Source organism: Scyliorhinus canicula, chromosome 13, assembly GCF_902713615.1.
Source record: "Scyliorhinus canicula chromosome 13, sScyCan1.1, whole genome shotgun sequence".
Taxonomy (NCBI): Eukaryota; Metazoa; Chordata; class Chondrichthyes; order Carcharhiniformes; family Scyliorhinidae; genus Scyliorhinus; species Scyliorhinus canicula.
In genome coordinates, this window is record NC_052158.1 from 61308369 (window position 1) to 61333775 (window position 25407).

Genomic DNA, 25407 nt, shown 5'->3' on the forward strand with positions numbered 1-25407 from the left:
GTCTCCGGGAGGATCTCTTTATTTTGGGGTGTCTCGGGGGTAATGGGGGTCTGGTGGAGGTTGGTGAGCAGGTCTTGCATTGTGGGGGGGGGGGGGGGGGGGGGAGGGTGGACTCCCTCAAGGAATTACTTCCTTTGCCCAACACAAGGTCTGCCACGTCAGCTTGTCCATACCTATTGTAATTCTCGCCCACATGATTCCCAGCCCAGAGGACCGGAGAATCAGACGGGCCCCATGCATCCTCCCGCTGGCGCAGAGTTCAAACCTTGATCCCGCTGCCAGCAGGTGGCTGGAGCATTGGAAACAGGTGTCCGGCGGCGATCTTGTTTTCTTCGCTAATGCAAGACTCCCTGCCTCACCGGGAACTCCGCTACAAGCGATGCGAGGCATAGAATCTTGCCCTGGGCGGGATTCTCCCCTAACCGGCGGGGCGGGCCGTACCGGCGCTGAGGAGTGGCGTGAACCACTCCGGTAGCGGGCTGCCCGGAAGGTGCCGAAGGGCCTCCGCCGGCCGGCGGCAATTGGTGCGTGCGCGGGAGCACCAGCGTGTGCTGGCGTCATCCCAGTGCATGCGCAGGGGGGTTGACAGCAGATGGCGCGTAGATAAGAGTCCCCCATGGCACAGGCCGCCCGCGGATCGGTGCCCCCCCCCCCCCCCCAGGGGCCAGATCCCCTTGCACCCCCCCCCCACCGAGGACTCCGCAGGCCACCCGCAGAGCCCCAGGTCCCGCCGGTATGGCCCTGGTTTGATTTAAACCAACGGGACCGGCCGAAAATGGGCGGCCACGCGGCATATATAGACAAATTGAATGATGCAAGTTGATTGAATCTTGCATCATTGAATTCGTCTATATACGTGTTTGTGGTGCCCACCTCTTCATTCACCTGGTGAAGGAGCAGTGCTCGGAAAGCTCGTGTTTGAAACGAACCTGTTGGACTTTAACCTGGTGTTGTAAGACTTCTTACTGGATCCCTTGTGAGTGGGATTTTTGTAAATTTTTGCTCAAAATTCATTTTCTCCCTTCTTACGAGCTTTTTAGCCTTTTGCTTCTGGATCCTATTCCCAGTCCTCTGGTCTACCACTATTCCTTGCGACTTTGTATATCTGCTTTTTAATTCAACATTATCCTTGACCTCCTTTGTTAACCATGGATTTTGCCTTTCTGGGGGAATCCCTCTTTGTAATTGGGACAAACTCCTGCTGAGCATTATGAACCAGCTGTTTGAATCTCTACCCGTACTCATCTACTGACCTGTATCTTAGCTTGTTTACCCAGTTCACCTTAGACAACTCCTCCCTCATACCATTAAAATGGCCCTTAATTAAATTGAAAACACTGGTTATGGACCTATGGCATTCACCCTCAAATTGTATCTGGAATGCTATCCTATTGTGGTCACTACCCCGTCGGGGATCCTTAACCACAAGATCCTTTTTTAATCCTTCTTCATTACACAAAGCCAAATCTAAATTAGCCCGTTCCTAGGTAGGTTCCATAATGTACTCCTCCAAAATGTAATCCCAATGCACTACACAAATTCTTCTTCTACGGTACCCTTGCCGGTTTGGTTTGTCTAATCATTACGCAGATTAAAATCTCCCATGAAAATTGCAGTCCCCTTCAACCATGCCCCTGATATTTCCCCATTTATTCTCTGACCTCTTGTGAGGTCACATATTGGGGGTCTATGTACTACTCACCCTTCTCTTCCTTCCCCTGCTACTCATGTTTCAACCCGAACCGATTCTAAATCACTATCCGCTACCTTTATATCACGACTCACCACTGCTCTGAAACCTTCCTTGATTAAAAACTCTACCCCACCTCCTTTCCCCTTTGGCGTATTCTTTTGGAACATTGTTCACCCTGGAATGTTGAGCACCCAGCCCTGGTTACCCTGCAACCACATTTCTGTAATAGCTAATACTTCACACTTGTATGTTGCAATCTGTGCTGTCAACTCATCTGTTTTGTTGAAAATGCGTCAGATAAAGAACTTGTAGCTGTGAATTTTTACAATTGTTTACAACTCTGGATTTGCTCTGTGTTGCATATTTTTATTTACATTTCCCACCCCGTCCTGTCATGTTATGACAGTTATAGCCACCTGGGGTGACCACTGCCCAACACAAAATAGAAGATTGCAAGGAATGCAGGGAAAATGGACATGTTGCAAAAGCAAGCAGCTTGCAAAGCGCTTGTATATTCTAGCTACTGCAGAAACCAGTTCTGACTGCTGCAGAAACCAGACAGCACTGTGAAAGAAAAAAAGTTAGCATACTAATGAGGCGATACCGGGCGATCCCCAGGTACAATGGAAACAAGTTAACACAAATCGATACATTAAATGGAAGGCCAGACTTCTCGGCACCAAAGGAAGTCCAAAACAATAAGTCCCAAGAACCGCCCAGAGATCGAGGAACTGCCCCGTTATTGGGGAATTCAAATCAATCGATTGGGAAGAGACCCAATCGATTGTGAGTGAATAGAGAATCTGCCCAGACCCTGAGAGAGGTATAAAACAGAGACCCCGACCCCAGCTCTCTCTCTCTGCCAGTCTCTCCTTGACCAGCCAGCCTCTTCCAGCAGAACACCGTTGCAGCAGAAGAACCTTGAGGAGGAGAGGTCTGGACAGTAGCCGCCATCACGTAAGTGTCATACAAAGCACGCTACGAGAGTAGACACTCCTGACCCCCTTTAGTCCATAACTACTGGAAGCCTGCGGACCCAGGACAAAGCTAGAGGCCGTTGTTCCCTGATCCGGCAGTCCCCTTATCCAGATAGGTATTTGGCCTATTAGTGGTAGGATTAGCCTAGTCTTATAGTTTTATATGCATGATTAGTAGATTACTGTAATATAATAAACGTGTCTTGTTTGAACTTACTAACTGGTGTATGGATTTATTGCTTTGAACTTGAACTTGAAACTTGTGGCGGTATCTTAACGATACCTGGCGACTCCAAAGCTAAGGAACGAAACAGAGCCAAATTGAGTGTTAAGCACACTCACCCAGAACGAGCAACACAGTCAAGTTCCCCCTCACTACCCTGTGCCAGGGCTCCCTCATATACTCCTGATTTTTTTAAACCTTCTGATTCTTGGAACCCTCCCCACCTCCCCCCCCCCCCCCCACCCCACCACGCCCTAATGAGGACTTTTGTATGAGTCCTTGGTGCAATATATAACATAGATACATACAGTGCAGAAGGAGGCCATTCGGCCCATCGAGTCTGCACCGACCCACTTAAGCCCTTACTTCCACCCTATCCTGTAATCCAATAACTCCTCTTAACCTTTTGGACATTAAGAGCAATTTATCATGGCCAATCGACCTAACCTGCACGTCTTTGGACTGTGGGAGGAAACCAGAGCACCTGGAGGAAACCCACGCAGACACGGGGAGAATGTGCAGACTCCGCACAAACAGTGATCCAGTGAGGAATCGAACCTGGGACCCTGGCGCTGTGAAGCCACAGTGCTAGCCACGTGCTACCGTGCTACCCATAATGTTCATATCATTTGTCCCGACCTGTTGTTTTCTGTTGATACTCAGACTGAACACTAACCTGCACTCCTATCTTTAATTTTGACTTCCTAATTTTCCAATTGAACCCTCACTCCCACTCCTTTGTCTAAAGGCCTCTCTACATCCCTAGTTATGCAGTCTACAAGAACACTGGTCCCAGCATGGTTCAGATATAGACCATCCCAATAGTACAGCCCCCACTTTTCCCAGTACTGATGCCAACGTTCCACGAACTGATACCTACTTCTCCCACACCAGTCTTTGAGCCACGTATTCATCTCCCTAATCATACTTGCCCTTTGCCAATTTCCTCATGGCTCAGGTAATAATCTAGAGACAATAACCTTGGAGGTTCTGTTCTTCAATTTAGTCCCTAACTCCTCAAACTGCCTAGATAGTACCTCCTTCCTCGTTCTACCTATGTCATTGGTGCCTACATGGGCCACAGCCACTGGATCCTCCCCTCCCACCGCAAGTTCCTCTTCTGCCCAGAGCAGATGTGCCGAACCCTGGCACTGGGCAGGCAACACAGCCTTTGAGCCTCTCGATCCTGGCTACAGAGAACAGTCTCTATTCTCCTAACTATACTATAATAATAATCGCTTATTGTCACAGTGGGCTTCAATTACGTTACTGTGAAAAGCCCCAACCCAGACTACAACTACAACTGCCTTTTCTCCCCCCACTTGAACAGCTCCTTGAACCACGGTGCCGTAGTCATTTTCTCATCCTCCCTACATGTCCCTCTCTCGTCCACACAAGGAACAAGAATCTCAAAGCTGCTGGACAGGGGCAAGGGCGCTGAGGGTCCTGCAGAGCTATCCCTTGGATCCCTCCACATGCCTCACTTGCAGTCACACCTGAACCTGACCATTGACTGAATTTAAGGCAGTTAATCTCAGGGGTGTGACTGCCTTGTGAAACGCTGCATCCAGGTAACTCTCCCCCTCCCTGATGTGTTGCAATGTCTGAGGTTCAGACTGCACCTCAATACCTCTGAGTCGAAGTTCCTCAGGCAACCAACATTTGCTACAGACATGGTTGCTATGAACCAACAATGGGGTCCACCATCTCCCACATGTTGCAGGTGCAACACATCACCTAGCCCTGCATCCCTATTTTATTTAATTGGAATTTATTTTATTTAGAATTTAAATTTGTTTTTACTTCTGCCACTAATCTTTACTTCCTGCAATTTCTGTTTCCCTACCTAGCCTTCATTTCTATATCCAGAAAGATAGATGTGAAAAAGGCTCACCTGCCAGTCACGTACCTGTGATATCACACAGATATGTTCACTCTTTACTGTTGTGCTACTGCACCTTATGCCCCAGGTCTCCTGCCCTGTCCTGCACCTGCCCCCACTGACCCAATCAGCTGCTTCCTCTTGGCTGCATCACTTTCTGAATCCTGACATTATCACAGGAGCAGTGAAGGTTCGCTACACTTCTTAAAGTTTTTCCACCGCTCCGATCACGCTACATTACATCACAAGGATGTAGCCATCTGGATGGCCACTTACAGAATGCAAAATGGATTATCGCAAAGACTGCAGGGAACTATGGACAATGTTAAGAAAGCAAGCAGGCACAGAGCCTGTACGTGTATTGAAGAGGCAGCTCCCAGACAGGGCTGAAACTGTAGGTCTATTAACATACTGATGGCCCACCTCCGGGAACAAAGGAAAGACACTCAAGCAACCGATCTAGCCTCAGACATCCCAGCGCCAGTTCCCCAAACAGAAAGCGTAAACAAAGCAAGGCCAACGGCCACTTAGGACACGCCCAACCATCAGGGCACCCACCCCTTTATTGGTCAAGATCAATACGAGTGATCACGATACGGCCCAATTAATTGGGACCAAGTTCAAGGCCCGCCCAAAAGCGTGCAAAGCCTCTTCAGGTATAAGAAGAATCCCCCGGGAGAGAATCGCTCTCTTGGAATTGGCTCTCAAAGCGGAGCGACCTTTCCACCTGCTGCACCAGAAGCAAGTAAGTCCATGGTCAACGCTCTCTACCAGACGGACGACCTTAGCTGTTCTGTACCTCTTCGAACCCAACAACCTCAGATCCGAACAACGGCCATTGTTCCTCTGACTGAGTGGGCACTCGAAGCTAAGTATAGGCGTTAGCGTTAGAGATAGTTTAGTGTGTGGTATTTTGTGCATGAGTAGATATTACTGTGTGTGTAAATAAACAGTATTGACTTTGAACTAACTAACTGGTGCATTGGCTCTTTGATCAGTATTCGGGTTTGAACCTTGTGGCGGTATCGAGAGATACCTGGCGACTCTAAGTGTAAACATAATTAGGATTAAGGAGGGCGACCATATTGACCACCATAGTTATAACCAGAGAAACAGAGCAACATGGGGAGCGAATTGAGAGCAAATTAAGGGGATTGGGAGAAAGGATGGAGGGAACAAGCAGAAGAGAGCAGGGAACTACCAAAGTTTGGTGGAGAGAGTGGACAGAAATGGAAAGAGAGTGGGAGAGTGGAGAGGAAACAAAGGAGAATGAGGAGAGTGGAGAGTAACTGAAGGAAACGAATGCAACCAAAGAAAGGAGAAAAAGAAAGACTTGCATTTAAATAGCGCCTTTCAGAACCTTAGGACACCCCAAAGCACTTACCAGGTAATTAAATCTTACCATTCGGTTATCAATGAAATGGAAAAAGTGGCATTCAACAGGAAGAAAGGGAGGGCGGCACAGTGGTGCAGTGGTTAGCACTGTTGCCTCACGCCGTCAAGGACCCAGGTACAATCCTGGCCCAGGGTCACTGTATGTGTGGTGTTTTCACATTCTCCCCGTAACTGCGTGGGTTTCACCCCCACAACCTAAAGATGTGCAGGATAGGTAGATTGGCCACACTAAATTGGCCCTCAATTGGGAAAAAAAAAAATTTTTTTACTTCATAATAAAAAACACAGAAAGACAGGGAAGCGAGGCGTGCAGCTAAGGGAGATAGAATTTCACACAGTGGAAGAGAGTAGCGGAAGTGATGGATGGTACGAGACAACAGAGAGATGAAGAGCAGCCATAGAACAGGGACCGAAATTGCAAGCAACCAGGATGGGTGGAGGGGAGGATGGGATGAAGGATGGGAGCAGGACAACATGGAAATTGAAAGAATCAGAAATGTCTTCACTCTCTTGTGGGATGGAGGTAAATCAGCAACAGCACAAGAAACAGATCCATGTTCCCAGGTTGCATTTGGTGGGGGGGGGGGGGGTTTATGGTCCTCCTGTGGCATGTTTTCCGGCAGCGGAGATGGCACGCCATTGCCCGCCAGCAGGATCTTCCGGTCCCGTTGATGTCTATGGTGGTTTGCCTGGCTCACCTGTTCTGCCGCCGGCAAGATCCCGCTGGCAGGAAGGGATGGGAAATCCTCCCCCCCACCCCCCCCCCAGTGTATGCGGCAATGTTACGGAAAGCCACCTCCGATGCCACAGTGAGCCATCTGGAAGGAGCCTATCTGCTTGGCCCCTTTGAATTTTAAATAAAAACTTGTCTCGGTTCCTAATCTACCTCAACAGCGCTCACCTGCCCTGTTAGGGCTGCCGGGATTCCTGAGCTGGCAGCCAGCTGATTGAACTGGAACATTGGGAGCTCGGCTGGAAAGCTTAATTAAAGTGCATAACCAAAAGGGGCCAATTAGGAGACCACTGCCAGGTGTCATAATATACATCTATGTATATAATGGAGTGCAGACAGGCAGTGATTGATAACCAGTAAGCACACAGAACAGAGCAGCCAATCACCAGACAGGACACGACCACTATAAAGCCAGAGGGCACTAGGTTTCCCGCTCTCTTGGGACCCAGCCACTGAGACAGTCCGAGTTCGTGAGCTAGCAAATGCAATCACCATGCGGTAGCTAGTAAGTCTGGTCAGGCTAGCATCAGGTCTCCAGTCAAGTCAGCATAGTGTCAACCCACAGTTGAACATGTATAGTAGTTAAGGTGTTAAATAAAATCGTGTTGCATCTTATCAAGTGTTGGAGGTCTGTCTCGCTACACTGCTTCAAGTGCAGTCCACATCGACCCAGCCTACCCAACACATCACCAGGTATATTATTGCCATCAATTGCAGGCTCAGGATTCCCCATTTCATCCTAATGCCAGGTCATAAAACCTATGGTAAAACTTTGCTCTTAGTGACTTTAGTAACTTTAGTAACTGGGCAAAAATTGAACATGAATTTATTTTAACTATGTACAGAGTTCTGAGTAAAGCACCACCTTGTTCCCCGTACAATCCTTGCTGGGAGGACTAGTCTGTCTAGACCCTGATTTGGGCCAGCTTTTATATTAGTACATAACAAGCCCTAGCTTGGTGGCCTCCCCCCCCTATCTGGGAACCTCGTACTCCACGAGTCCCACGGGGAGATCAATGATAGTTTCCCCGTGTCAAAAATCCCTAGCAAAATATGCCAACCTTTAAATCATTTCAAAATCATCAAGCGCAAATTCATAATGGTTTAAAGTAGATCAAAGGTTCTCAGTGAAATATCACTCAGCCGTAGCCAAACCCAGGGTACCAAACCACTCAAGAAACCCGCTCCTCGTAGACTTTATACTCAGGGGCCTAAGGATAAAGCGAGAGTTGATAATTAGATCCTCAGCTCGTGCCCCAAGAATGACATATTCTGCATTGTCTCTGCTGGCACCACTCCCCTGTAGCGATAACAGCTTCCATCAGCAGACTTTGATCATGTAAAGACTAATGTTGCATATGTGCCAGTTTTAAAATAATGCTGATCGGAAAGCCTAGCCCAAAGAGTAGACGAAGGTAAGGAGATTAGTTCAATGATCAGAGGGCATATGGGAGGAATTTGTCTTTGCACAAAAACTGATCAATCTATGCAAACAGATAGTAAAAGTTTCTACAAATATATAAAACAAAAAAGAGTGGCTAAGGTAAATATTGGTCCTTTAGAGGATGAGAAGGGAGTTTTAATAATGGGAGTTGAGAAAATGGCTGAGGAACTGAACAGGTTTTTTGGGTCGGTCTTCATAGTGGAAGACACAAATAACATGCCAGTGACTGATAGAAATGAGGCTATGACAGGTGAGGGCCTTGAGATAATTGTTACCACTAAGGAGGTAGTGATGGGCAAGCTAATGGGGCTAAAGGTAGACAAGTCTCCTGGCCCTGATGGAATGCATCCCAGAGTGCTAAAAGAGATGGCTAGGGAAATTGCGAATGCACTAGTGATAATTTACCAAAATTTACTAGACTCTGGGGTGGTCCCGGCGGATTGGAAATTAGCAAATGTGACACCACTGTTTAAAAAAGGAGGTAGGCAGAGAGCGGGTAATTATAGGCCAGTGAGCTTAACATCGGTAGTAGGGAAGATGCTGGAATCTATCATCAAGGAAGAAATAGCGAGGCATCTGGATAGAAATTGCCCCATTGGGCAGACGCAGCATGGGTTCATAAAGGGCAGGTCATGCCTAACTAATTTAGTGGAATTTTTTGAGCACATTACCAATGCGGTAGATAATGGGGAGCCAATGGATGTGGTATATCTGGATTTCCAGAAAGCCTTTGACAAGGTGCCACACAAAAGGTTGCTGCATAAGATAAAGATGCATAGCATTAAGGGTAAAGTAGTAGCATGGAGAGAGGATTGGTTAATTAATAGAAAGCAAAGAGTGGGGATTAATGGGTGTTTCTCTGGTTGGCAATCAGTAGCTAGTGGTATCCCTCAGGGATCAGTGTTGGGCCCACAATTGTTCACAATTTACATAGATGATTTGGAGTTGGGGACCAAGGGCAATGTGTTCAAGTTTGCAGACGACACTAAGATGAGTGGTAAAGCGAAAATTGCAGAGGATACTGGAAGTCTGCAGAGGGATTTGGATAGGTTGAGTGAATGGGCTAGGGTCTGGCAGATGGAATACAATGTTGACAAATGTGAGGTTATCCATTTTGGTAGGAATAACAGCAAAAGGGATTATTATTTAAATGATAAAATATTAAAACACGCTGGTGTGCAGAGAGACCTGGGTGTGCTAGTGCATGAGTCGCAAAAGGTTGGTTTATAGGTGCAACAGGTGATTAAGAAGGAAAATGGGATTTTGTCCTTCATTGCTAGAGGGATGGAGTTTAAGACTAGGGAGGTTATGCTGCAATTGTATGAGGTGTTAGTGAGGCCACACCTGGAGTATTGTGTTCAGTTTTGGTCTCCTGACTTGAGAAAAGACGTACTGGCACTGGAGGGTGTGCAGAGGAGATTCACTAGGTTAATCCCAGAGTTGAAGGGGTTGGATTATGAGGTGAGGTTGAGTAGACTGGGACTGTACTCGTTGGAATTTAGAAGGACGAGGGGGGATCTTATAGAAACATATAAAATTCTGAAGGGAATAGATAGGATAGATGCGGGCAGGTTGTTTCCACTGGCGGGTGAAAGCAGAACTAGGAGGAATAGCCTCAAAATAGGGGGAAGTAGATTTAAGACTGAGTTTAGGATGAACTTCTTCACCCAAAGGGTTGTGAATCTATGGAATTCCTTGCCCAGTGAAGCAGTTGAGGCTACTTCATTAAATGTTTTTAAGATAAATATAGATCGTTTTTTGAAGAATAAAGGGGTTAAGGGTTATGGTGTCCGGGCCGGAAAGTGGAGCTTGGTCCACAAAAGATCAGCCATGATCTCATTGAATGGCGGAGCAGGCTCAAGGGGCCAGATGGCCTACTCCTGCTCCTAGTTCTTATGTTCTTATGCAATGCCGGAAAGAGTAGCAGAGACAAAAAAACTCTGGAATCTTAAGCAATATTTGTAATGCTGCAATGCAAGAGTGTTGTGATCTTTCTGGATAGATGAGCTAAAACTGGCCAATGGCCTTCCTCATTGACAGATCAACAGACCCTCCTAAATCTGCAAGCTCGACTGTCTGGAAGAGCAAGAACAACAGACACATGGGAACACCACCACCTCCAATTCGATTCACACAACCATCCTGACTTGGAAACATATCTCCTTTCCCGCTCGATGTTGGATCAAAGTTCTGGAATTCCCAACCTCACAGCACCGTGGGTGTACCCTCGCAGTCTGGAGTGCAAAGGTTCAGGAGATTGGCCACCACCACCTTCTCAAGGGAAATTAGTGAAGAACAGCAAACACTTGCCAGAGATGCCTATGTCCTATGAATTAATACAAAATAATTAATTTGATGCCAAGCATGTGGCTGGCAGCACCAGCCTGATAAACTTTCCAGATAAAATGGGCCCTTCCATCCACCTGCCGTATTGAGTTGACAGAGTTGGCATTGGTTCATGGCATGCCCATCTCATCTATAATCAATTAAGAACAATGTGGGGCAGCATGGTGGTGCAGTGGTTAGCAATGGGACTACGGCACTGAGGACCCGGGTTTGAATCCTGGCCCGGGGTCATGTCCATGAGAGTTTGCACATTTTCCCCGTGTCTGCGTGGGTTTCACCCCCACATTCCAAAGATGTGCAGGTTAGGTGGCTTGACCATGCTAAATTGCCCTTTAATTGGGAAAGAAACAATTGGGTACTCTAAAAAAAAAATTTAAATTGGGAACAATGTAATAGTTTTAAGATTCTCCCAGCACTTTCTGCAACTGAATGATTAGCTGATGATCATCCTCCAGAATCTGGATGCCTGGTAAGGTATTATTTGGCTTTTAGTATGTAAGAGGCAAAAGCATTTCTGGTCTAAGTTGTCTGGGCAGCACGGTGGCACAGTAGTTAGCACTGTTGCCTCACAAGCGCCATGTTTAATTCAGGTCTGAACTGTGTGGAGTTTGCACGTTCTCCCCATGCCTGCATGGGTTTCCTCCGGGTGCTCCGGTTTCCTCCCACAAGTCCCGAAAGACGTGCTGTTAGGTGCATTGGACATTCTGAATTCTCCCTCTGTGTACCCGAATAGGCGCCGGAATGTGGCGAGTGGGGGATATTCACAGTAACTTGATTGCAGTGTTAATGTAAGCCTACTTGTGACAGTAATGAAGATTATTGATAAGATGATTTTCATAATCTTAGCATGCCCCAAAAGCCCTTTACAGAGGATTGCATAATTTTGAAGCATAGTCACGGATAACGACCATATATTTTGGGTTTTTTCAAGTGGAGATGAATATTAAACAGGATCCTGGGGAGACCTCCCTCTTCCTCTTTGAAACAGTACCAAGAAATCATTTAGGGGCTCCTGATGCTGGACCCTCATTTTAACTTCTTATCCAAAAGATAGCACCCAACACAAGCCGAGATTTGTTCAAGTTTCTGGAGTTAGAATGGAACCCACAGTCCTCTGGTGCAGAGGCAAGAGTACCATCCACATGGCTGGCACCAGAGCACCAGGTATTCCCCATCCTGAAATAGTTCCTTCTACATAAGATACCAATGTCAATACAAACTTCGCTCAGGCTCTAGTTGTTTCTCATTCACGTAGGATGATAGAGAGGATGAGAGATAGGGACAGAAAGAAAGAATAGAATAAAGGGCAGGAAGCAAGCCTGAAAAAAAAAACTGACCAGCTTCGTTTCACACTTCCCATTTACCCACACAACCTGGTTGCTTTGCACAGTCCCTACGGCAAGGAAGCTCTCCAAACAGTTCCTCAAATGAATTTCCTTTTATTTCAGAATACGTTATTTTGTTGAACCGAACAGTATGTTGACGCTGGGGAGAGAAACAGTGTTAGTGCAAATTCCTGCCTGTGCAATGACAAACGGTCAACCAACTGCAAAGACTAATTGGCCTCACTAGACCTATGATGGCCCTGAGATCGCAGCTAAAGCCCAAGGCTTGCATCACAGTGACATTTTCATTCTCTGAGAGTCAGCCACAAACGATTTCTTACCAACTCCAACAATAGCATCATAAAAATTAATACTGTAGCTATGGTTATTGTCATATTTACAGAGGTAGACTTTCAGTCTACGTCTTTCAGAACACAACCAAATAGGCACATTTAGTCGAAATTAGCCTGAAAATTCAGACTCATGAAAATAACAATGAAAATCGCTTATTGTCACAAGTAGGCTTCAAATGAAGTTACTGTGAAAAGCCCCTAGTTGCCACATTCCGGCACCTGTTTGGGGAGGCTGGTACGGGAATTGAACCGTGCTGCTGGCCTGCCTTGGTCTGCTTTCAAAGCCAGTGATTTAGCCCTGTGCTAAACCAGCCCCTTATCTCACCCACTATTATGAAAGGGAGAGGATAGGAACAACATGCCAGCAAACGAGAGCTCGAGAGGCCGCAGAGATGGCAGGGCAGAGGAAAAAGCCACGAGCAGCGGGTGAGCGAGTCAGCAGACCCACGAGGTAAGGGAACCCCGGCCACCTCAGAGGTAGACCGACAACCCAATCATCGGCCTCCCCTTGCTTTGTGCTTCCTAGTGTTAGCTTTGCCCGATTGTGGGGTGGCCCCCCTCACCGGGCTGATCCTACCCCTTTCCAATGCCCGCTAGATAGCTGTTTCCCTATGTCTCCTCTTCACCCTCTCCTGCTTTCCTCTCACCAGTACACAAGGTATATACCCATATTGACTTCTTAGCAGTGGGGAAATCGTGCTTCCAGAAATAGTCAGAGCGGAATACTCTGGCAGAGAGGAAATGGCTAAAATGGACTTTAACCTGCTATCTACCAGGAAAGCAGTGAATCAACTCCGCCAGTCATGGGGGACCTTTTATGAGGACTGAGAGAAGCCTGGCCACCTACTGGCTCACCAGCTGAGAAAGCAGACAGTCACGAGGGAGATAACCCAAGTAAAGGACAGCAGAGGTGGACTGGTAGCCAAACCAAAAAAGGACACCCAAGCATTTGAGGCCTTCAACCGGGGACTGTACACCTCTGAGCCCCCTGACGGTGACTGGGGGATGAAACAATTCCTCGAAGGACTGGACATGTCAGTCGTGGGGGATGATAGACAGAGGGAGCTGGAAGCACCTATAGGACTGGGAGAGGTCATGGAGACATCAACTCCATGCAGGCGGGGAAGGCGCCAGGATCCGATGGGTTCCCGGCGGACTTGTTTAAAAACGTTGCAGCAGCTCTGGCCCGGCATCTACAGGAGATGTTCGCAGACTCGGTAGCAAGGGGCACTCTGCCTCCTACGCTAACACAGCCCACCATATCGCTGATACCCAAGAAAGACAAAGACCCAACGGAATGCGGATAATATAACCCATTTCACTGCTTAACGTAGTCGCGAAAATACTGGCGAAAGTCCTGTCTAAGAGACTGGAGAACTGCGTACCAGAAGTGGCAGCAGAGGGCCAGCCGGGCTTTGTCAAGGGTAGACAGCTAACTGCGAGCATTAGAAGGTTGTTGAATGTGACACTGACCACATCCGGGGAGAGAACACTAGAGGTGATCATCTCCCTGGACGCAGAAAAGGCCTTTTACATATTTGAACGGAAGTACCTCATTGAGGTATTGGAACGGTTTGGGCGAGGAATGGAGTTCACCTCATGGGTGAAACTCCTGCACACTGCCCCCAAGGTAAGCATTTGGACCAACACTACCAGCTCTGAACACTTCCAGTTGCACAGAGGCACTCAGCAGGGATTCCCATTGTCCCCACTCCTGTTCGCCCTGGCAATTGAACTCTTGGTGATCGCTCTGCGAGACGCAAGCGGCTGGAAGGGCAAGAGGAGGCAGAGAGCACAGAGTCTCACTCAATGCGGATAACCTGCTCCTCTACATCTGGGACCCGCAGAATGGCTTGAAGGAAATCATGCAGCTCCTGGAAGAGTTCAGGGTCTTCTTGGGTTTAACCTGGGCAAACACCAGGTGTTCCCGGTGAACCCGAATGGGAGAGAGACTGAGCTGGAGGGTCCACCATTCAAACAAGCCCAAAACAAATTCCGCTACCTGGGGATCCAGACAGCCCACGACTGGACACGGATCCACAAGTGGAATTTTATTTGCCTGGCGGAGGAAGTCAAAAACAGAGATGGGATGCACTCCCGCTTTCCCTGGCAGGGAGAGTGCAGATGATCAAGATGAACGTACTGCCAAGGTTTCTCTTCCAGTTTATATCCATACCGATCTTCATCCCCAAGGCCTTTTTCCAAGGAATAGATAAAATGATTATGGGATTTGTGTGGGGGGAAGAATCCAAGAATCCCCAAGACAACACTGCAGAGGAGAAGAACCTGGCTCTTCCGAACTTGCAATGCCACCACAGCCGAGAGGGTAAGGGAGCTGAGCAAGGAATGGGTGAAATACGGGAATGACCCTCCGAGCCCTAGCCACGACAGAGCTCCCATCCCCCGGCGACGCTCTCATCCAGCCAAGCAATGCTAAAAACTTGGATCCAGATGAGACAACACTCCGGCTTAACCAAGGTGTCCACCATGGCCCCCATCAGCGGTCACCACAAATTCCCACCAGCCATGCAAGACGCCTGTCATAAGAAGTGGAGACTGGGTGGGAGGATGCTAGCAATCAGGGACTTTTAAATGGGGGTAAGACTCGCAACTCTGGACAAGCTGACAGAGAGACTATAGCTCCCGAACGGACAGGAGCTCCGACGTTTGCAAATCAATAGCTTTCTCCGCAAGGAGACGACGAGGTACCCTAGGGCCCCGAGAGACACATTGCTGGAGGAACTGCTGACAGTACGGAGAAAGGGAAGTGTGGAGACATTTACGGACAACATTTAGAAAGGGCGAGAACACCACTAGAGCAAGACAGAAATGGGAAGATGAACTAGGGACCGAGGTAGGGTGAGGACCATGGAGCGAAGCACTAAACAGTGCCAACTCCACCTCCTCCTGCACAAGGCTAAACCTCATGCAGTTTAAAGTGGTACACAGAGAGCATGTAACCAGAACCCGAATGAACTGGTTCTTCCTGCAGGTGGAGGATAATTGTGAAGGGTGCCAGGGAGGCCCAGCCAAACACGCCCACATATTCTGGGCCTGCCCCAGACTTTTAGGGTTCTGGACAACCTTCTCCGAGGCAATGTCCAAGATTGTGGGGGTGAGGCTGGAGAGTGGAAGTCTTCGGGGTATCGGACCAGCCAGAACTACATATGGGGAGGAGGGCCGATCCCTTGCTTTTGCTGCCTTAATTGCCTGCTGGAGAATCCTGTCTCGGCTGACGATCAGCAGCAGCACCCACAGCTGCAGACTGGCTGGCACACCTGTCGGGATTCATCCACCTGGAGGAGAGTCAGATGAGGGCTTCCACAAAGCGTGGGGCTATTCATCAGCCTGTTCCAAGACCCGTTCGACACCAATAGTAGATAGGAAGGGGGGGGCAGGAAGCCCAATGCAGACAGGACCACATAGAACAGATAGGAACAGGGAGGGGAGGAGGCAAGGAGGAAACTCAGGGAAATATCAGGAGGGGTCATGGAAAAGAGCGAGGAAGCGGCTGGAGGGCCATTTTTCTTTTATTCATTTATGTGATGTGGGCATCTCTGGCTAGGCCAGCATTTATTGCCCATCTCTAGTTGCCCTTCAGAAGGTGGTGGTGAGTTGCCTTCTTGAATCTCTGCAGTCCTTGAGGTGTAGGTACACCCACTGTGCTATTAGGGAGGGAGTTCCAGCATGTTGCCCCAGCGACAGTGAAAGAATGGTGATATATTTCCAAGTCAGGGTGGTGAGTGACTTGGAGGGGAACCTCCTGGTGGTGGGGTTCCCAGGTATCTGCTGCTCTTGTCCTTCTAGATGGTAGTGGTTGTGGGTTTGGAAGGTGCTGTCTGAGGAACCCTGGTGAATTACTGCTGTGCTTATTTTAGATGGTACACACAGATGCCGCTGTTCGTCACTGGTGGAGGGTTTGAATGTTTGAATGAAAGGGGGAATACTCAAGCAGGCTGCTTTGACCTGGATGGTGTTGAGCTTCATGAGTGTTGTTGGAGTTTCACTCATCCAGGTAAGTGGAGAGTATTCCATTACACTCCTGACTTGTGTCTTGTAGATGGTGGACAGGCTTTGGAGGGGTCAGGAAATGATTTACTTGCCGTAGGATTCCTAGCCTTTGGCTTGCCCTGGTAGCCACAGTATTAATACCGCTAGTCCAGTTCAGTTTCTGATCAATGGTAACCCCCAGGACGTTGATTGTGGGCGATTCAGCGATGGTAATGCCATTGAATGTCAAGGAGCAGTGGTTAGATCCTCTCTTGTAGGAGATGGTCATTGCCGGGCACTTTTGTGGTGCAAATGTAACTTGCCCCTTGTCAGTCCAAGCCTGGATATTGTTCAGGTCTTGCTGCGTTTAGACATGGACTGCATCATTATCTGAGGAGTCGCGAATGGTGCTGAACATTGTGCAGTCATCGGCAAACATCCCTACTTCTGACCTTATGATAGAAGAGAAGTCATTCAAGAAGCAGCTGAAGATACGTGGGCCTAGGACACTACCCTGAGGAACTCCTACAGTGATGTCCTGGAGTTGAGATGATTGACCTCCAACCACCACAACCATCTTCCTTTGTGCCAGGTATGATTCAAATCAGAGGAGTGTTTTCCCCCTGATTCCCATTGACTCCATTTTTGCGAGGGCTTCTTGATGCCACACTTGGACAAATGCTGCCTTGATGTCAAGGGCAGTCACTCTCACCTCACCTCTGGCATTCAGCTTTTTTGTCCATGTTTGATCCAAGGCTGCAATGAGGTCAGAAGCTGAGTGACCCTGGCAGAACCCAAACTGAGCGTCCGTGAGTAGGTTATTGCTGAGTAAGTGCCGCTTGATAGCACTGTTGATGATTCCTTCCATCACTTTGCCGATAATGGAGACTAGGTTGGTAGGGCGGTAGTTGGCTGGGTTGCATTTGTCCTGTTTTTTGTGTACAGGACACAACTGGGCAATTTTCCACATTGCCGGGTAGATGCCAGTTGTAGCTGTACTGGAACAGCTTGGCTAGGGGTGCGGCAGGTTCTGGAGCACATGTCTTCAGTACTTTTGCCGGAATATTTTCAGGGCCTATAGCCTTTGCAGTATCCAGTGTCTTCAGCCATTTCTTAATATCATGTGGAATGAATAGTATTGGCTGAAGACTGATATATGTGATGCTGGAGACTTCCGGAGGAGACCGAGATGGATCATCCACTTGGCACTTTTGGCTGAAGAATGTTGCGAATGTCTCAGCCTTGTCTTTTGCACATATGTGCTAGGCTCCTCCATCATTGAGGATGGGGTTATTTGTGGAGCTTCTTCTTCCAATGAGTTTTTAAATTGGCCACCAAAATCTGATGTGTTTGTTGTGGAATTGCTTAGCTCTGTCTATTACGTGCTGCTTATGCTGTTTGGCACACAAGTAGTCCTGTGTTGTAGCTTCACCAGGTCGGCAGCTCATTTTTCGGTATGCCTGATGTTGCTCCTGGCATGCACTCTTCATTGAACAAGGGTTGATCACCTGGCTTGGTGGTAATGATAGAGTGGGGAATATGCGGGCCATGATGTTGCAGATTGTGGTTGAATACATTTCTGCTGCTGCTAATGGTCCACAGCGCCTCATGGATGCCCAGTCTTAAATAGCTAGATCTGTTCGAAGTCTATCCCATTTAGCATGGTGGTAGTGCCACACAACACGATGGAGGACTGTGCGGTGGTCACTTCTACAGATACTATCATGGACAGATGCATCGGATCAGGCAGATTGGTGAGGATGAGGTCAAGTATGTCTTTCCCTCTTGTTGGTTCCCTCACCATTTGCTTCAGTCCCAGTCTAGCGGCTATGTCCTAGCAGCCAGCTCAGTCTGTGGTGGCACGACCAAGCCACTCTTGGTGATGGACATTGATGTCCCCCACCCAGAGCATATTCTGTGCCCCTGCCGTCCTCAGTGCCTCTTTCAAATGATTTCAACGTGGAGGAGTACTGATTCATCATCTGAAAACTGAAATAAAAACAAACAAAATGCTGGAAATACTCAGCAGGTCAGGCAACATCTATGAAGAGAGAAACAGGAGTTAACATGTTCAGGTGATGATCTTTCACTCATCCAGTTCTGATGATGAGTTCATTGATGTGAAATATTGGGTGGAATTTTCCAGTCCCACCGATACTGGGCAGCTTGGCACTCCCACTTCCACCTCCACCACAGCTCTTAGGCTGCAGAATGGAGGATTCCAGCAATTAATTCTGTTCCTCTCCTTAGATGCCACCTGACTTGCTGAGTATTTCCAGCATTTTCTGCTTTTATTTCAGATTTCCAGTATCTTCAGCATTTCAATTTTGCATGAATACCCTTGCCATTGGCTTCTATTTACTTCAATCCCACCCTACCTCTTCAATCGACTTCAACTTCATCCCGAACACTCCTGCATCTGGACATTTTTTTGCAACCCATCATCTCTTTGCTACACAATTCAGCGCCCCTCCCTCCCCCGCCCCTCTCTCCGCCATCGACCCTACCATTTACAATTTCCTTCCGACCCACCTCACTGAACCAGGTCAGCTGCTCATTGATTTTTGTGGGATCTTGCTGTGTACAAATTGACTGCTGCATTTCCTGCATTACAACAATGAGAACATTTCCAAAATACTTAATTGGTCATAATGCGCTTTGGGGCAGCGTGAGGTTAGGAAAGTTGCTCAATAAATGCAAATTTTCTCTTTTGTAAACATCTTTAATTTCTGAATCTGCATAAAATCCTCTTCAGACTCCATTTTGAACGAGTAGGAGTTTGATCCTTGACCCTTGTCTCTCTTCCTGGCTTGGCTCTCATATTTGCCAACAGGCTTGGACGGCAGGTATCGATCATCACGATCAAGCAGAGAATACTGGGTGAAGCCATAATTAGAACTTTCACCCGGCACCGATTCCGACACAACGTTCCAGTCCCTCGCTGGCTGCATTAGCAAGGGTCATGCCCCAGATCGGCAATTAGCAGGTTGGACACTAACTTCGCGATGCTCCACAGCTCTCAGGCGGGAGTCGCGCGGGTGTGAATTTCGCAAGTATTTACAAACGGGACCTGGGCACCATGGTTGTTGAGGGGGAGCGTGAAGGTAAGAAGACTCTCTAAATCTGTCAGACTTGCTGGAGAGTAGCTGCCTGGGCCGCAGGAGTAAATGTGAGTGACTTTGTGAGTCCATGCCGTCCCACAGCACAGAAAGCAGAGGAATAGCAGAGCTCTCCAAACAATAGAGACATGCTCCATGGCCTTAGGCACCCTCCTTGGCACACAGCCCCTCTCAGAGAGGAGGCAGTGGCGAAGTGGTATTGTCACTGGACTAATAATCCAGAGATTCAGGGTAATGGTCTGGGGACCTAGGTTCAAATCCCACCAGGGCAGACGGTGTAATGTGAATTCAATAAAATATGGAATTAAAAATCTAATGATGGCCAGGAAACTATTGCCGATTGTCGTAAAAACCCATCTGGTTCACTAATGTCCTTTAAGGAAGGAAATCTGGCCTATCTATGTGACTCCAGACCTGCAGCAATGTAGTTGTAAATGCCCTCAGGGATGGGCAATAAATGCTGGCCCAACCAGCGATGCTCACATCCCATGAACTAATAAAAGAGTAGAAGCCTCACAAGTGGCACTATCAGCTTGCCCACCCCATAACATCTCAAGTCTCAAAGCGCTGAGTGTCCATTGTGCCCTTGCTTCCATCCATCCTGCCCTGGCCAGGAAACCTGACCAGCTCTCTGTCACTGGGTGCGTTACACCCAGGCCCCACATCACACTGGAGGCAAGGTCCCAGCAATCGCACACATATCTCGCTCACCCCAATAGGACCTTACGCACACAGGCCTCTAAGCGTGGCGGCACACATTGACTGTTTCCACCACACAACAAGTTTGCACCCTGCGAGGGCAGCACGGTGGCCTAGTGGTTAGCACAACCGCCTCATGGCGCTGAGGTCCCAGGTTCGATCCCGGCTCTGGGTCACTGTCCGTGTGGAGTTTGCACGTTCTCCCCGTGTCTGCGTGGGTTTCGCCCCCACAACCCAAAAACAATGTGCAGAGTAGGTGGATTGGCCATGCTAAATTGCCCCTTAATTGGAAAAAATAATTGGCTAATCTAAATTTATTTTTTAAAAAAGTTTGCCACCTGCTGGCGGGGTAACATACGGCCCACTCAATGAGGAACCCCACAGTAGGGAAACAGGACCAGGGCCACAGATCCTATCGCTGACACGGTTGCAGCAGCCAGCGGTACACCTGTTGACAGGGACGGGTGGTGAGAATAGAGGATCCCCCCCCCATCACAGGCGAGGTACCACTCTCAGATGGGGACAGGGGTGCAGTGTAGATAACAACATATCGAAGAGGCCGGGTGAGGGGTGGGGGAGACGTGTTGAGGGTGGTGCAGGGTCACTATCTAACCTGATGGTTTTGGATGGTCAAGTGAATCCCCTTCATCTTGCTCATTCTGTCTCTTTCGGAGTACAGCCAGCAATGCTCACTATCTACCTGGCCGCTGCTGCTGTTGCGGATGCATGGAGGCTAAAGCACCAGGGCCAGTCCAGGGAGGAGCAACCCGAGGAGAGCAGGGGCTAGTCATGAGCCTCGGGTGCCGGCCGTTCAACAAGCTGAGGAGGAGGGGCGAAGGGGGCACCACATCTGGAGACATGTATACCATCGGCACCTGTCCTTCAAGGAGCTGCCGGACCACATGTGCCAACGCCAACTCCAACTCACCAGGGAGACCATGCACCACCTGTGCCAAATGGTGGTGCACCGGGCACCGTAGGTAGTTGGAGGAGGACACCCACTTCTGGTGGTCATCAAGGTGATGGTCACCTGAACATTTATGCCTCTGGTTCATTCCAGGGCTTGAGCACTCCCTGTGTGGGATATCGCAAATGTCCGCACACAGATGCATCCATGCTGTGATGGATGCCCTACGCTCCTGGGCATCGGACTATTTCACCTTCAATCTGCGCGGGCCCACAAGGATGCCCAGCCTATGGAGATCATTCATCTTCTTCCAGCATTGCATGCCGGTCCTCCTGGTGAAGCTGGAAGCACTGACTGCCTCTGCCACCTCCACCCAGGTGCTGTTCCAGAGTCTCTACCGCACCCTAGGGAAGAGGTTGTCCTTCCTCTCCTCAATGGCATCGGGCAGTCAGTCCACTCTAGCCACCCGAAAATGGGGACAGATCTTCTATGAGCTATCTTCTTGGCTGGAACGAGAGAATGTGGTGAGTGCAACGCTTATAAGCAGCTCCAGCTTGTCAGGCTCTTTAACGCAAATCCAGGCCCCAGTGAATCTCATGCCAGCAGGGCTGGGAATTCCCAGCGAGAATGCGAATTGCACGCAATTCATTTCTGGCGGGAGACACTGAGCGGAATTTACCAGCTGTTCACACCGGCAGGATATCCCGGTTCCACTGTCGGCACATGGGTTTCCCGGCAACGAGAGGTGCAATCAACGGGAAATCCCGTTGACAATGCTTGGGCGAAAAAAATCCCACTGCGGTGGGGAGGCATCTCCACCGCTGAAAAACAGGCAACGGGTGCTCGGTAAATCCCACCTTTAGTCTCCCAAACAGAGAATCCAGGCCAACATCTATCTGTGAAATGCCTCAGAACGTTCTTTACATTCAAGTTGTTGATGTTAGTGGTTTTATTGTCAACATGTTGGCACGGGATATCATGGTACAGTATTGCCTCACAATGCATCTGGATATTGCGCTACTTATTTTGCATGCAATCACAGATACATGACTCACTACCTTTTACCAACTGATAAGATGCATTGTAATTACACAAGCTTTTGTGCATTATTCTCCTAAAAGTATGTTCGCTTTGTTACCCATTAAATATTGCTCGTGGCAATGAAGTAACATGTTGCTCGTTTACGGGATAGGAATGCTGCACGTTCACATCACCCGGCTGGTTTCCGGAACACCCACCTTTTCTCCTATTGCAGCTTTGCTGAAAAGAACAAAGAACAAAGAACAAAGAAAATTACAGCACAGGAACAGGCCCTTCGGCCCTCCCAGCCTGCGCCGATCCAGATCCTTTATCTCAACCCGTCTCCTATTTTCCAAGGTCTACTTCCCTCTGTTCCCGCCCGTTCATATACCTGTCTAGATGCCTCTTAAATGATGCTATCTTACCCGCCTCTACCACCTCCGCTGGTAAAGCGTTCCAGGTACCCACCACCCTCTGCGTAAAAAACTTTCCACGCACATCTCCTTTAAACTTTCCCCCTCTCACCTTGAAATCGTGACCCCTTGTAACTGACACCCCCACTCTTGGGAAAAGCTTGTTGCTATCCACCCTGTCCATACCTCTCATAATTTTCTAGACCTCAATCAGGTCCCCCCTCAACCTCCGTCTTTCCAACGAAAACAATCCTAATCTACTCAACCTTTCTTCATAGCTAGCACCCTCCATACCAGGCAACATCCTGGTGAACCTCCTCTGCACCCTCTCCAAAGCATCCACATCCTTCTGGTAATGTGGCGACCGGAACTGCATGCAGTATTCCAAATGTGGCCGAACCAAAGTCCTATACAACTGTAACATGACCTGCCAACTCTTGTACTCAATACCCCGTCCGATGAAGGCAAGCATGCTGTATGCCTTCTTAACCACTCTATCCACCTGCGTTGCCACCTTCAGGGTACAATGGACCTGAACTCCCAGCTCTCTCTGTACATCAATTTTCCCCAAGACCCTTCCATTAACCATTTAGTCCGCTCTTGAATTTGATCTTCCAAAATGCATCACCTCACATTTGTCTGGATTGAACTCCACCTGCCATTTCTCTGCCCAACTCTCCAAACTATCTATATTTTGTTGTATTCTATGACAGGCCTCCTCGCTATCTGCAACTCCACCAATCTTAGTATCATCTGCAAACTTGCTAATCAGACCACCTGTACCTTCCTCCAGATCATTTATGCAGATCACAAACAACAGTGGTCCAAGCACGGATCCCTGTGGAACACCACTAGTCACCCTTCTCCATTTTGAGACACTCCCTTCCACCACTACTCTCTGTCTCCTGTTGCCAAGCCAGTTCTTTATCCATCTAGCTAGTATGCCCTGAACCCCATACGACTTCACTTTGTCCATCAACCTGCCATGGGAAACCTTATCAAACGCCTTACTAATGTCCATGTATATGACATCTACAGCCCTTCCCTCATCAATTAACTTTGTCACTTCCTCAAAGAATTCTATTAGGTTTGTAAGACATGACCTTCCCTTCACAAAATCATGCTGCCTATCACTGATAAGTCTATTTTCTTCCAGATGTGAATAGATCCTCTCCCTCAGTATCTTCTCCAACAGTTTGCCTACCACCGACGTCAAGCTCACAGGTCTATAATTCCCTGGATTATCCCTGCTACCCTTCTTAAATAAAGGGACAACATTAGCAATTCTCCAGTCCTCCGGGTTATCATCCGTGCTCAAGGATGCTGCAAAGATATCTGTTAAAGCCCCAGCTATTTCGACCCTCGCTTCCCTCAGTAACCTGGGATAGATACCATCCGGTCCTGGGGACTTGTCCACCTTAATGTCTTTTAGAATACCCAAAACTTCCCCCTTCTGTATGACAACTTGACCTAGAGTATTTAAACATCCATCCCTAGCCTCATAATCCGTCTTGTCCCTCTCCTTTGTGAATACCGATGCAATGTACTCATTAAGAATCTCACCCAATTCCTCTGAGTCCACGCATAAATTCCCTCTTTTGTCTTTGACTGGACCAATACTTTCTCTAGTTACCCTCTTGCTCCTTACATACGAATAAAAGGCTTTGGGATCATGACTGATATGTTTCTCATCCCCATTCTCCTGTCTTCTCCCCATAACCTCTGATCCCCTTATTAACAGGAAATCCCCTTATTGATCAAGAACACCAGGTTTGTGTTTGACTTGCTGTTACCTACAGGACTACACACAAAGAACTGGAAGGTAGAATTAGACAGAATAGTTGTTTCTCAGAACATAATAACAGGAGCAGGAGTTGGCAATTTAGCCTCTCAAGCCTGCTCCACGTACAATATGATCATGACTGACATCATCATGGCCTCATCTCCACTCTCCTGCCCATTCTCCGTAACCCTTCCACCCATTACCAATTAAAAATCTGTCCAACTCCTCAAATTTACTCACTGTCCCTGCATCCACCGCACTCTGGGGTAGCGAATTCCACAGATTCACGACCCTTTGGGAGAAGTAGTTTCCCATCATCTCTGTTTGAAATTTGCTACCCCTTATCCTGTGACTATGACCTCTCATTCTAGAATGCCCCACAAGGGGAAGCATCTCCTCCACAGCAACTTTTTCCGCGCCTTTTGTCTTCGATATACCTCAATTTGATATCCCCTCATTCTTCTGAGCTCGTGAGAGTATCGTCCTAAACTGCTCCATCTCTCTCCATACGACAAACCCCTCATCTCTGGAATCAACCTAGTGAACCTCCTCTAAACTGCCTCCAATGCCACTACATCTTTCCCCAAGTAAGGGGACAAAACTGTGCACAATACTCCAGGTGTGGTCTCAGAAATGCCTTCTGCAGTTGCAACAACACTTCCTTACCTTGACACTCTATTCCTATAGTTAGAAATGCCAGCATTCCATTGGTTTTATTTATTACCTGCTGTACCTGCATGCTTGTTTTCTGAGACTCGTGCATGAGGACATTCTGATCCCTCTGCACCGGAGCACTGCGAAGTCTTTCCCCATTTAGACAATAAGTTGCCTTTCAATTTTCCCCGACCAAAATGGATGACCTGACACTTATCCACGTTAAACTCCATCTGCCACATTTTGGCCCACTCGCCTAACCTATCTATATCCATTTGCACATCATTTACTCACTTTCAAGAGAAAGCCCAAGTGAGAAGAAGCAAGACCAGATGAACATGTGGGTTGCAGGCCACATGATCACTACGAACATACCTTCAGCTGATAAGCCCAAGGATTTTGAACTCATTCAAATGCAAGCTGTCTGCACAGTTTGGGGGTCACCTATAAG

The 25407-nt window shown here is 48.1% G+C and overlaps 1 protein-coding gene across 5 annotated transcripts in view; it reads right to left on the bottom strand.

The window, feature by feature from the left end:
• Positions 1-25407, bottom strand: part of crfb16 (cytokine receptor family member B16) — a 113352-nt gene that overhangs the window by 53793 nt on the left and 34152 nt on the right. The window contains exon 1 of one of the 5 annotated variants that reach the window (XM_038816613.1): positions 22225-22346. The exons of the other annotated variants lie outside the window; for them this stretch is intronic. Coding sequence (XP_038672541.1) covers positions 22225-22258 — 34 coding nt within the window. The 5' untranslated portion in view covers positions 22259-22346. Of the gene's footprint in view, positions 1-22224; positions 22347-25407 lie in introns of those variants that run through there. 5 annotated transcript variants of the gene reach the window in all.